This window comes from Theobroma cacao, chromosome 3 (genome assembly GCF_000208745.1).
Source record: "Theobroma cacao cultivar B97-61/B2 chromosome 3, Criollo_cocoa_genome_V2, whole genome shotgun sequence".
In the NCBI taxonomy this organism is placed as follows: domain Eukaryota; kingdom Viridiplantae; phylum Streptophyta; class Magnoliopsida; order Malvales; family Malvaceae; genus Theobroma; species Theobroma cacao.
The window spans coordinates 33,616,016-33,628,599 of record NC_030852.1 but is presented as its reverse complement, the minus strand read 5'-3'; the positions used below and the strand labels follow the sequence as shown (position 1 = coordinate 33,628,599).

The 12,584-nt window shown below is 37.1% G+C and overlaps 2 protein-coding genes across 2 annotated transcripts; both read left to right on the top strand.

The window, feature by feature from the left end:
* LOC18606436 (transcription factor TCP9) lies at positions 3,450–4,999 on the top strand. Its single transcript, XM_007040037.2, has one exon. It carries the CDS (start codon positions 3,624–3,626, stop codon positions 4,794–4,796), a length of 1,173 nt encoding a protein of 390 aa, XP_007040099.2. The 5' UTR covers positions 3,450–3,623; the 3' UTR covers positions 4,797–4,999.
* LOC18606434 (cucumisin) lies at positions 8,565–12,300 on the top strand. The gene is made up of 10 exons (XM_007040035.2): positions 8,565–8,657; positions 8,763–8,851; positions 9,131–9,225; positions 9,385–9,525; positions 9,611–9,710; positions 9,947–10,460; positions 10,545–10,867; positions 10,996–11,107; positions 11,211–11,424; positions 11,519–12,300. The coding sequence occupies exons 1-10, from the start codon at positions 8,565–8,567 to the stop codon at positions 12,157–12,159; spliced, it is 2,322 nt and encodes a 773-aa protein (XP_007040097.2). The 3' UTR covers positions 12,160–12,300.

Genomic DNA, 12,584 nt, shown 5'->3' with positions numbered 1-12,584 from the left:
ATACATGTTGTACTCCTTTCTTTAATAAGAGGATTCGAGTTGCACCATCCAAGAGGCTAATACAGAGCATCTCAATACTATTAATCGGGGGTGAATGGCAAACCACTACTTGGAATGTCAACTTACAAGTTAAAATTCTAATCTCTTTAAAGTTTCGAAATAGGAAAAACCGCTAGTAGTAGCATTTAATTGGATTACTAATCCTTGCTTATGTTAATTTAATAATATATATATAAAATTACAGATGTTGAAAAAGCTTTTTGATTGATGAAAATATATATTAATTTTGATTAAAATTTTAAATTACCATTTATATAACTCTTAAATTTCATTAAATAAATGTAAGGTTAGAGTTCATGAGTAACTAAATCTGGTACAACTATACATATCGGCATCTTTTGTTTTAATATAATGTTGCCTTAAAGGGTTTAGCAAGCAAGAGTTTTTATTTAATAGGTTTAGGAATGATATTAATGCTTATATATTTTTTTTAATGTGACAATTAAGAGGAAGTGAGATATTTTTCAGGCCATTTACACAATGATATGGTCTTTCTTTCTTTTCTTTTTTATCTTTCATTTATTTTAATAAATATTGCATTTGTATGTTTTGATTTTTGCCTTCATAATTATGATTTATCGATTTTGAAGTTGTGAAGGGTCATCAAGTTCAAAATATGCTAAATCAATTTATCAAATCGGTTTGCATATCCTTAAAACTAATGGTAATTTGTAGTACTGATACATTCTAGATTAATTATAAACAATTATTTGTATTTTATAACTTTTTTTCTTTTTATATATAATTGTCTTTCACTTATAATTATTTTTTATTTATTAATAATTAACTTTCTATTTTTTAAAATATTAAAATTATATTATATAAGTATTACTTAAAAAAAAAAAAACAAGTGGGTTGCACGTATCAATAACAACTAAAAATCTCCGACAAAAGAGTTTCTGGAACGTAAGCAGGGCAATGCGCAATAAATTTGGACAAATATTTGCGGTGATACGTGGAAGCAAAAGGCACATGGGTTCTTGGGTTCTACCCTATACAAATGGTCCATCCCAATCCCAACCAAGCCCCAGCCGTGCTACTGCGCTACCAATACGGACCATGGCCCATGATATTCCCCTAGCCCTTATCCCCCTATCATTGCCTCTTTTCCCAATCTTAACGGCCACTCCATTTTAATGCAACCGAATGGTCTTGCAACATGTTTCTTTTCCTTGGTTTAGTCACATTAAGCCAGTTAAAATGAGAACAATTTTCGAAAAGTAGGAAAGAAAAAAAAATGACACAAATCCTCTAATTAAAATGTTAGTATTTATGTTCGGTCATTTAATTAAATAATAAATAAATGTATCATTTGCTCAATTTCACATTAACGAGTTTAGGTTTGCAACTTTTTTCCCTCAAATAAACGAAAGTAACGTAAAGATTTAGATCATCTCTTGGATTTAAAGTTCAAACCAATATCCTAGCTTAACGAATTATTACTTACAATATCCTATCTTAAAATTTTTAAAAAAGAAAGAAAGAAAAAGCATTTACCTTGCAAAACTTCACCCAAACGAAATATGTTCAAATTCAATGATAAAATGTTGAAGTTAATCTTATTTTTTGAGTAAAATATATTGACTTTTTAATTTTTAGTCATAATTACATACAAATTTATTAGTATTCCAAATTAATAGTTCGTCTCAAAAAATGCTAGACAATTAGTCAATCATCAATATTTCTATTAATTTAATGATGTGATACTATAATTAAAATAATTTTATGTTTCATTAATTTTAAAAATCATCACTTTATAAATTATAATTTTTTATTTTTAAAATTTTTTTATTTTATTAAAATAATTCTCTCCCGATCGACAATTTCATAGTCGAATTTGACAGAGAAACGCCAGATCTAAGGAGTGCTGATATGGTGTTCCTCAAGGAAGAGCGCAATCAGTGCTTCCCATCGTGCTGCTTAAGGGAGCATTGACAAAGGCAGAGGGGAAGGGGGCTAATGGGGCCCTTGCACTCCGATAATTTTAAAATTTTTATAATTTATTTTTATTTTTTTAAAATTTTATAATTTTGTTTCGAATCATTTAATGTTGAAAGTATTTATGACTTTATAAATAAATATTATCCTAATGACTTTACTGAGTATAATAAAATGCATATAAGTTATAAATTGGATCTATTCAAATGTGACATTGTTTATAATTAGGTTTTGAAAAATATATTTACACTTTTTTAGCTATGTTAAGTGTTAAAAAATATGAAAATAGCAAAAGTTTTATTTTTTATTGATAAAAGGCGACAACATCAAAACGTGAATTTTTGCTATTAAGCTTGTTAATAACAAGACTTGTAATAGAATGTCATATTTTTAAAAAAAATTTATTGATTATTCTTATTAAAAAGGAAAACATTCAAGGTTTTGACATTAATTTAATAATAGATGTCTTCAATTATAAAAGACTGTCGAACTTAATTAAAGATATCCAATCTTAACATGCAATAATGGTTAAAAAATATCTTTATTTTGTACTTAACACATAGTTCGTATTATTTTTGTAATTTTCATGTGAACTTTTTCTATCTAAGTTACTTTATTTTTTTATCAAACATTGTTCATTTAGTATGATTATTTTATAGACATTGTCTTTAAATTACTTTTTATATTTCTGTAATTTGAATTATTTCTGTAATTTTTATTTAAACTTTTTATATTTAAATTACTTTATATTTTTGTCAAACATTGAATTTAGTATGATTGTTTTATAGACATTGCCTTTACCTCCAAATGCTAAACCTTGATTGTCAGATATGATATTTCATGGTCAAATATAATCGTGGAATGGTTGATTGGTGTAAAAAACACCATTGGTCGATTTAAGAGAAAAAAAATAGTAGAGACAAAAGAGTAGTATTTTAAATATTTTACGTTTAGATATTAATATTATTTACATATTTGGAACATAATGTATATTTTAAACACGAATAAATTTACATATAATTATTATCAAAAGTTAAAAAACAATATATTTTATTTATTTATTTATTCTTTGTGGTGCCTGGTTGGGCGGGGGGGAGGGGAAGGGGCGGGGATTTTTATCTTTTCTAGTAGTGCATGGACCACCTTAGATAGGTGGCGTCAACCAATGAAATCAATTTAACAATCCACAAAGACAAAGCCTTTTCAGACCTTTCTGACGCCACTCAGCCATTCTATTGGTCAAGAGTGGAGACCACCTGTCCCACCCTGATAGGGACAGCTGATGATCACCAAGGTCCCCAAGAGGGACCCAACACGTGTCACTTCACTACCACTCCACCCCATGATTGCAATCACTACCGTTGGTTTCTTCCCTGAAACCCAGATGAGGGGGGGCAAACAACAAGTGATTCTAATGGTTTTGTTTTGTCAGTTTCCCCTTTTTTTAATTACCCTATTGCTACTACTCATTTTTGTTGAAATTTCTCCCCTTGTGACATTTCCATGTCTATCGCTTTATAATCCTCCGGGTTCTGACATCTTCTCCATTTCCAGATAGAAACGAAAACGAAGAAAATTTTCCCTTGATTCCCTGGCAAAAAAGTAGCACAACCCAGTTCCGGGAAATGGATCCTGACGACGACGGAGGCACGTCTGATCTTAGCACGAGTGCTGGAGAACCTAACACCGCCACAGCCACCGCTGCGAACAACAAAAACAACGATAAAAATTGTGAAAACTCAGCGTTTCCGGTGATGCCATTAAAAGAAGAGCCGACAGAAACCGACCCGGACCGTAAGACCCATCCTTCGCCGCCTGTTGGGGTGGTCCCAGTTGCCATGCAGATTCAGCAGATGCCAATGCAAATCCCTGCTATGCCCATGCCTGTAACCACCGCTAAACGCTCCTCCACCAAGGACCGTCACACGAAAGTCGAAGGCCGCGGTCGAAGAATCCGAATACCCGCCACTTGCGCCGCCAGGATCTTCCAGCTGACTCGTGAACTAGGCCATAAATCAGATGGAGAAACCGTCAGGTGGCTCCTCGAACATGCTGAACAAGCCATCATCGAAGCTACCGGTACCGGCACCGTCCCTGCCATCGCTGTATCCGTCGGCGGTACCCTCAAGATTCCCACTACGTCCAGTGCGAACACTTCCAACAACAACAACAGTAATAATAATAACCAAATAGATGACGGTGCCACAAAGAAACGAAAGCGCCCGGCGAACAGCGAGTTTTGCGATATAAGCGACGGAATTCCATTTGCAGTTTCGCAAAATCAGCAACAGTTAGTCACGCAAGCCTCAGGGCTGGCACCAGTTACTCCGCAGGGGGTGGTGCCAGTATGGGCTGTTGGAAATACTGGAATGATGGTACCAGCAAATGCGTTTTGGATGATCCCGCAGCCCGCTGCAACGGCTGCTGGTAATGGGCTTACTAATCAGCAGCCGTCGCCACAGATATGGACTCTATCACCCTCTTTGACACCGGTTTTTAACGTGGCTGCAAGGCCCATATCTTCATTCGTTGCGACGACAAATCAAGTTCAAGCAGTTGTGGGCAACGGTTTGTCAACTTTGGCTGTGAATACAAGCAGTACAGCAGTGGGGGCGACGGTGTCAAAGAAGTCAACCATGGCGCCAAGCGTCAGTTCGGGTGGTAGTGGTAGCGGGAGCACTGGGGGTAAGCCTCAGCTGCTTAGGGATTTTTCATTGGAGATCTATGATAAACAAGAGTTGCAATTCATGGGGCGGTCAGGGAATCATCATCAGCAGATGCAAGCTTCTAAGCAGTAAAATTTTGGAGTTGAAACGTTAAAATTAATCCATTGAAATAAGAATAATGAAAAAACAAAAGAAAGAAAAGAGTATAGCTTTAGAGTTTGTGCTTATTTGTCATCTGTGTTTCATATTGATAGTTAGTGTTTTACCAGAATTTGTTCATCTTGCAAAGTTGCAAAATGCAAAGCATACAGTTCCTCATGAACAGCATTTGTTCACGCTCCCCATGTTTGATCTCGGCTTTGTCCCAACAAAAATCTTATCTAAAAATGATATATGGACATTGATAACCATATCAAATTTCTTAACACTAACTATGCTTGTTCACAATTTTAAATGTTGGACACTAAAAATATCTCATATCCATTGTCAAACACAAAAGCTGTTACTACTGATGAGAAAAGCAAATGGCAAATTTCAAGCTCAACCACCGTCTGGCATCTGCTTTCAAACATGCACCAAAAATGCTTAGATAAGCTTTCGTCTTATCGAAATTCAAAGCCTCAAATGTTCCATGATTTGGGTGGAAAGATTTGTCCTTCACTTTCAAAGTTACTTATGCAAATGCTCTGAACAGCAGAAACTTTGATCTACTTTTGGATGTAGTATTACAATTTCCTTTGTATTTTGAGCATGGGAATTCTTACTGAACAAGTAGGGTGTTTGGATATTTTCCTAAGATTAAGAATATAGAACCAAACGGTGCATTTTTTATTCCGAGCATCAGAACTCTGTCATGGTTCGAGTTATTGGATTATTTGCTAGTACTACTGCACATTACTAGTGTTGTAGTCAAATTGAAATGTACTTGTATTTACTTTACTACTAAATTGTTGACCACACACACGTGACTCAAGCTTTACACGTGCAAGTAAGGGTCGGGACTCGGGCCAATCTCCGTCCGGTTTGTAGGCGGAGTTGTTCTGCTACTGGTGGTGGGTCCGCCTTCATATCTCAAGGTCCCACACCCGATAACCACGCAGATCTCTGCACGCTCTTTACCATCACCTCTCAATCTGAGAATATATATCTTTTAGTAAATTACATATATAATTAGTAAATTACAATCTAAATTATGTAGTTTATTAATAGTTATTATTATAAAATCTAGACTTCTATATTTTGATTCTTACATAATTATTTTATATTGATTAAATAATTAGAAAATTATAGTATAAAATTACTATTAAAATTCTTCTCAATATTCACGCCTTTTTCTTCATTAGAGGTTCAGAAGGAAAGCAAAATCACGCGCTGAAAAGGAGAGTAGGGCTCTCAGAATGACACGCGTGCAAAGAGTTGGGTGGGCCTACGTGTTAGCTGTGGAATTGATGCGCATGCTCCAAGGACCATGGGGCCGGGGGGTTCTTTCTTCTCCTCCTCCCTTCCTTGATATTTGTGGGGTCCAAATTGCACTCCAAAAATTGGGTGGTTCAATTTTCCTTCACTTCCTTTGGGGGTGGGTTTGGTTTTGATCATAAAAATAAAAAGGGCCACCAAAAGGGTGGGCCAGGCAGGAGGCTCACCCTGTTTCACGTAGCTGCTTTTCGGATGGACCCATCGTCTCTATCATGGACGGTTAGCATTGGTCCAATGTAGCCCCCTTTTTGTTATCTGGGGACATAGCGGTCCACCTCCATAAAAATAAAAAAAAACAGGAGATCAACAATGTGCCCATAAATCCTGGCCGTCAGTTGTTGGCTCTTTCGGCTTTTGGTGGGCTCACCTTGACCAAAATGAAAGCCTAGTTGGCCAGTTTCATCAAAGACAAAATGGTTGCGCTTCCATTTGACAATTGTAAGCTAGAGCCTGAGTTCATCCAAATATATAGACTTCACTACATAATAGAAAGTTTTATGTTTCTTTGTGCTCTTGGCCTTTTAAGAAAGCTTTTACACTTTTTCTTTTTGGAGCCAGTTTACATTTATTTAAGAAATAATGGATGATATATGATTCACCTTTTGCTGAATGCTGAATATATGTAACATAAACATTAGATTATCCTTTCCCTTTCCCTTCCCTCTTCATAACCTTCGCAATTCAAATAAAACGATGTTTCAATTGCTTTTAAGTTTTAACTACTGGCAAATTAAATGTTGAAATCAACGGCTTCGAGTTGCAATGAAAGCCATCAAACTTACATACGTACCATTAAAACAGCGGGCCTTCAGCCCTTGAACATGTCGGGTCCATTCCCTACGAGATTCAACTTATAGGGAGAAAATACTTCACACCTTTTATCTATATCTATATATATATTTTTTAAATAATTTTTTCTTAGTTAGGGCACATTTGGGACCCAAAGTGGGCCCACAGTTGGCATTTATGGGGCCGATCTACATCGCGATGGACCCCAAAATGGTTGGGCTGTCTGGCTCACTTGAACTGTTGAGCCACTATTATTTTGTATTACTAATTTTAAAATGTCATAATCCAACAGGAGACCAAAATTAAGTCATTCGAGGAAACGAAAAAAAATACTATTTTTAAATGTCGTAATCCCAAGGGAGACAAAAAAATTAAAGAAAAAAATAAAACTTGTTTTTTTTATGAATATCATTATGGGTTTTTTTTTTAATTTCAAAAATATGAGCTTGAATTGTAACATGTAGATAAAGGAGCAATGTACAAACCATGAAAAAGGACTTATAACAGGATAAAAGTCATGTGGGTCTTATCAAAAGAAAAAATGGGTCAAGTGTTGTCTATCATAGGGAGGGAATTTTAGTAGTATTTTGAAGTGGGCCAAATAGGCCTAAAGCATGGGACCAAGAGGAGGTGGATAGGCTTGCAAGGTTTTGAGTGGAAGCCGCACAGATGCGCATTTCTTTCGCATTTCCTAGTGCTTGTTGGTGCGCTCAACCTTGGATTTTTTCGCTAGTAATGGCTTGAGATAAGGGAGAAAGAAAAAGTTAAATTGCGATAAGAAAGATAGTAAAGGGTAAAACAATAATGAAGAAAAAAAATTAGAAAGGCGAATTCTCTATTCTGTATCAAAGGGTAGAATTTTGAGAAGAAGAAAATGAAAATTATATTTCTTTAATCATTTTATCCTTGAATAAAAGAGGAGAATAGCTACTATTGTTTTTATCAAAGGGTTTGTTTTATTAGGTGGTAATGTAGGAGAGAATTTCTCAAATAAATATCCATTCAATAGAAATTGAGAGCCTTTGATTATCCATCCTCGAAGAGGCAAGGATTCCACATAACACATCGTTTATAGTCTCAACACTTCCTCTAGAAAATCTTTTACTACCTTATTGCTCGACACCCCCGGAGTCCACAAAGAACACATTCGGAGATACCAAACTGAAAACGAGGACGATTGATGTTTTTCTTTTAAACTTAACGATCAAGTCAAAAATAATCGGATGAACATTTTTGTAATATTATTAGGAACAGTAACCCTCTTTTTTTTGAAGATAAAGCTCAAACTAATCTAAATTCTTTGGAGACATTGACGACTAAAACAAAACTTGACTACCCATATTTTACTAGTACATGAGTTTCTGTGCATTGCAATGGATGTAATTTTGTTACTATAATAATGTACATAGGCGACAATCTTGATAAAATCAGAAGCAACAGACTTTGGCCTGCTGCCGGTTAAGCTCATCAGAAGCAACAGACTTTGGCCTGCTGCCAGTTAAGCTCACAAACAAGAAGTCCTGTGCAGACAAATCAATTAATCACAACTAGCCCCTATAAATACCTTTGGGAGATGATTAAACCTGTCTCATCAGGTTAATTAAGCTAGTGTTTTTACACTGAAGTTTAGTATCGATGGCGAAGAAAGGGCTGATTCCGCTCCTTTGCTCGCTGCTGTTTGCAGCATTCCTGTTGAATTCCCATGCAGCCAATGCCAGCGAGAGAAAAGTAAAAGTTTTTGCTTCTAAGCCATTTTGTTTTTGTGTATTCTAACTGCTCTTTTTTGGGGTAGGTTTTCACTCAATGCGTATTCTGTTTTTCATGTGTATATAGATTCACGTTGTGTACATGGGAGACAGGCTAAAGGGAGCCCTTTCTGCTAAAAGAGTGCATTATTCCATGCTGACCAGCGTCCTTGGAAGGTTTTTGCTGATTTTTGAAGCTATTAAAATAGTCAACAGTCTTCAATTTCCTGGTTAATTAATTACACATATAAAGGAATATGTCAAAGAAATGCTGAGCAAAAAAAGATATGTCAAGGAAATAGTGTCAGTAGTATAAGTTCACTGTCTAATATAACTAGCAGTCTACTGATCAGCTACACGAAAAAACAATGCTCATTAAGCATGATATTAGTGTCAAACACTAAGAAACAGGAAAGCATTTCTTTTTGGTTAACATTTCGATTTCTTCAATCACAGCTCTTCATCAGCCAAAGAATCATTAGTCTATAGTTATGGGAACTTCAATGCATTTGCAGCAAAACTAACTGAAGAAGAAGTTAAAACGTTCTCAGGTGAGATGATCAAACAAGTAAATTTTTTTTTCTCTTTTTGATTGGCTACCCATCCATGGAGGGTGGGGGTATCAAACAAGTAAAATTTGATAAAATTAGAATCAAAATTTCATGATCGTCACGGTCCGTATACTAAATAAAAATTTGAATGGGATGCAGAGATGGATGGAGTAGTTAGAGTGATTCCAAATCATATCCTACAACTTCACACTACAAGGTCATGGGACTTCCTTGGTTTCAGCCAAAGCAGTCTAGGAGCCAGGATTGAAGGAGATGTTGTCATTGGGCTTCTTGACACAGGTAAATAACTAAATTGAATCTATATGTAGACTGCTATGGCTTTGTCACATATCAAGCTGATTTCTTTGGGGTTCTTGGGTTATAGGAATATGGCCGGAACATGAAAGCTTCACAAACCAAGAACTTGGCGCTCCACCCTCTAAATGGAAAGGAATTTGCCAAGGTGCAAATTTCACCTGCAACAAGTGAGCTCTCTTTCTCCCCATAATACTTGTAGTAATGCGTTGAATTGCCATGAATTTGAACAGAAATTACAGAAAAATTAGACAAACAAAAACATATTGCCAGTAATTTTAAACTTAATTTATAGCCAACTTTGAAAACTGCAGCAGTCACTGATACAAATGAATCCTTGATTGCGTTGATCTTTCTATAATTCTCTTCAATCAAAGCAACTAACATTAAGAATTTGGCATCACAGTAAGATCGTTGGAGCCCGATACTACAATAGTGAGGAATGGTACTCTGACACTGACTTCAAGTCTCCTAGAGATTCTGAGGGACATGGAACCCATACTTCCTCGACTGCAGCTGGCAACAGAGTGGCCGATGCAAGCTACTACGGGTTAGCTAATGGAATTGCAAGAGGTGGAGTTCCTGGTGCAAGGATTGCCATGTACAAGGTTTGCTGGTCCTTTGGTTGTGCAACTGCGGATATCCTTGCAGCATTTGACGACGCCATAGCTGATGGTGTTGATATCATATCCGTGTCCCTTGGTTTTATCTTTGCACTGGCTTACGATGAAGACCCTATTGCTATTGGTGCTTTCCATGCCATGAAAAATGGCATATTGACCTCAAATTCCGCTGGCAATTCCGGGCCATGGCCATATTCAGTTGTCAACGTCGCGCCTTGGACATTGACTGTTGCTGCAAGCACCATTGAAAGAAAATTTGTCACCAGAGTGGAGCTTGGCAATGGAATGAGTTACGCTGTGAGTACTTTATAGCTTCATTAAGTACCCTGTAGCTTTGCTTGAGATCAATCTATGCTGACATTGTTTATTTTATCCTTCAAGGGACCTTCCATTAACAGCTTTGATCTCCATGGAAAGTCATATCCATTGATTTGGGGAGGAGATGCCGCCAACTACTCTGCTGGCTCCAACCCAGATCTTTCAAAGTATTGTATCAATGGTTACTTGAATTCATATAGAGTGTACGGCAATATTGTTTTTTGTGAACTTCTCTGGGACGGTACTGGCATTCTCGAAGCAAGCGGAGTGGGCACCATTATGGCTTCTGATAGATTAAAAGATTTTGCTTTCAGTTTCCCATTGCCAGCAACTGTGATAAGCACAAAAGATGGTGAACAAATTCTGGATTACATCAGATCAGCAGAGTAAGCATATCTCCACAATAATTTTTTAATGGGTCAATTTATGTGATTTATTGTGTGGTAGGAGATCTTTGTTCACTGTTGTAACGGATATAAGGGTCAATTTATGTGATTTCTGGATACCCTTTCAGGTATCCAGTAGCAACTATTCTGTTTGGAGAGACATGGTCAGATGTAATGGCTCCTTATGTTGTATCATTCTCTTCCAGAGGACCCAACCCCATGAATCCAGACATTCTCAAGGTACTTACGGGCTATGTGGCGTTTTTTAAATTTACAACATGCTTGTTACCTGTTATTTTTTGCTTAATTAGAACTCTTCTAATCTTGAATGCATAACTTACAGCCTGATCTCACTGCCCCTGGAGTGGACATTATCGCTGCTTGGTCCCCTGTTGCACCACCTTCCGTTGCCTACGAAGATCCCAGGAGTGTCAACTATAACATAATCTCTGGTACATCCATGTCTTGCCCTCATGCTAGTGGTGCTGCTGCCTATGTTAAGGCTGCCCACCCTGATTGGTCCCCTGCTGCCGTCAAATCTGCCCTTATGACCACAGGTAAGCAAATCTTAAATCTGTATTTTTTTGGTGTTGTCTCTTTGCTTGTAAGTGACACAAATGATGGAAAACTATTCACATCTTGCCTATGTAGCAACTGTCATGGATTCGACCAAGCATGAAGACCTTGAATTCGCTTATGGGTCAGGCCAGATCAACCCAGCACATGCAATTGAACCTGGACTCGTCTATGATGCAAATGAGACAGATTACATTAACTTCCTCTGCAAGCAAGGTTACAACACCACAACTATAAGACTCATTACCGGTGACAACAGCAGTGTATGTACCAGCACTGTGATTGGAAGAGCTTGGGATCTTAACTACCCTTCATTCTCTCTAGCTGTGGAAGATGGCGAGCCAATTAGCGGTGTCTTCACCCGGACAGTTACTAATGTCGGCTCAGCAAACTCAACCTACACCGTCCGGATGTACTCTCCTTCCAATTTCTCCATTAGTGTGGAGCCACAAGTTCTGTCATTCTCAACAGTGGGAGAGAAGAAATCGTACACCGTGACCGTCACCGGTGGAACGATTTCACAGCAGAAGATCATGTCGGGTGCGATCATATGGACAGATGGGGATCACCAATATGAAGTGAGGAGCCCAGTTGTGGTGTACAATGTTCTACCTGGTTATACTTACTTCCCTCCACAGAACTCAAAGTTTCAGGAGAAACCAACATTCCAAGGTCCATCCATGTATGAAAAGTATGGAGTCCTTCGACGTAACTGATAACCATTTCTCATTACCGGCAACTGGCATCCAAGGTTGCCTTTGCGCATTTGACTTTGGCATTGAGTATTGACCGTTTATAAACGATTGAAATAAGACAGCGAGAAAGAACTAGTATTGCTGTCGGGATTTGCTCCTTTTTTCCGCCTCTCTCATTCTCAAGAAGTGAGAAAGCTTTTGCTTGCTTAGGGTTGTATTAACTACTACTCTAAGTTGATTTTGTTTGCAATAAAATTTGAACTGTCTCCATTATAATTCGTCGCAAAGTCATCCCAAAAAGGAAAAGACAGAACCTCTGATCAATCTAATTAGTAAGAACATGTTGCTAGATATCTTTTTCTTCCATTCTCAATGGCGGCGGACATTAACAGTCATTAAATTAGTGAATTTTCCTCCATTTTTACCGTGCCATTTTCCTCGCCAGA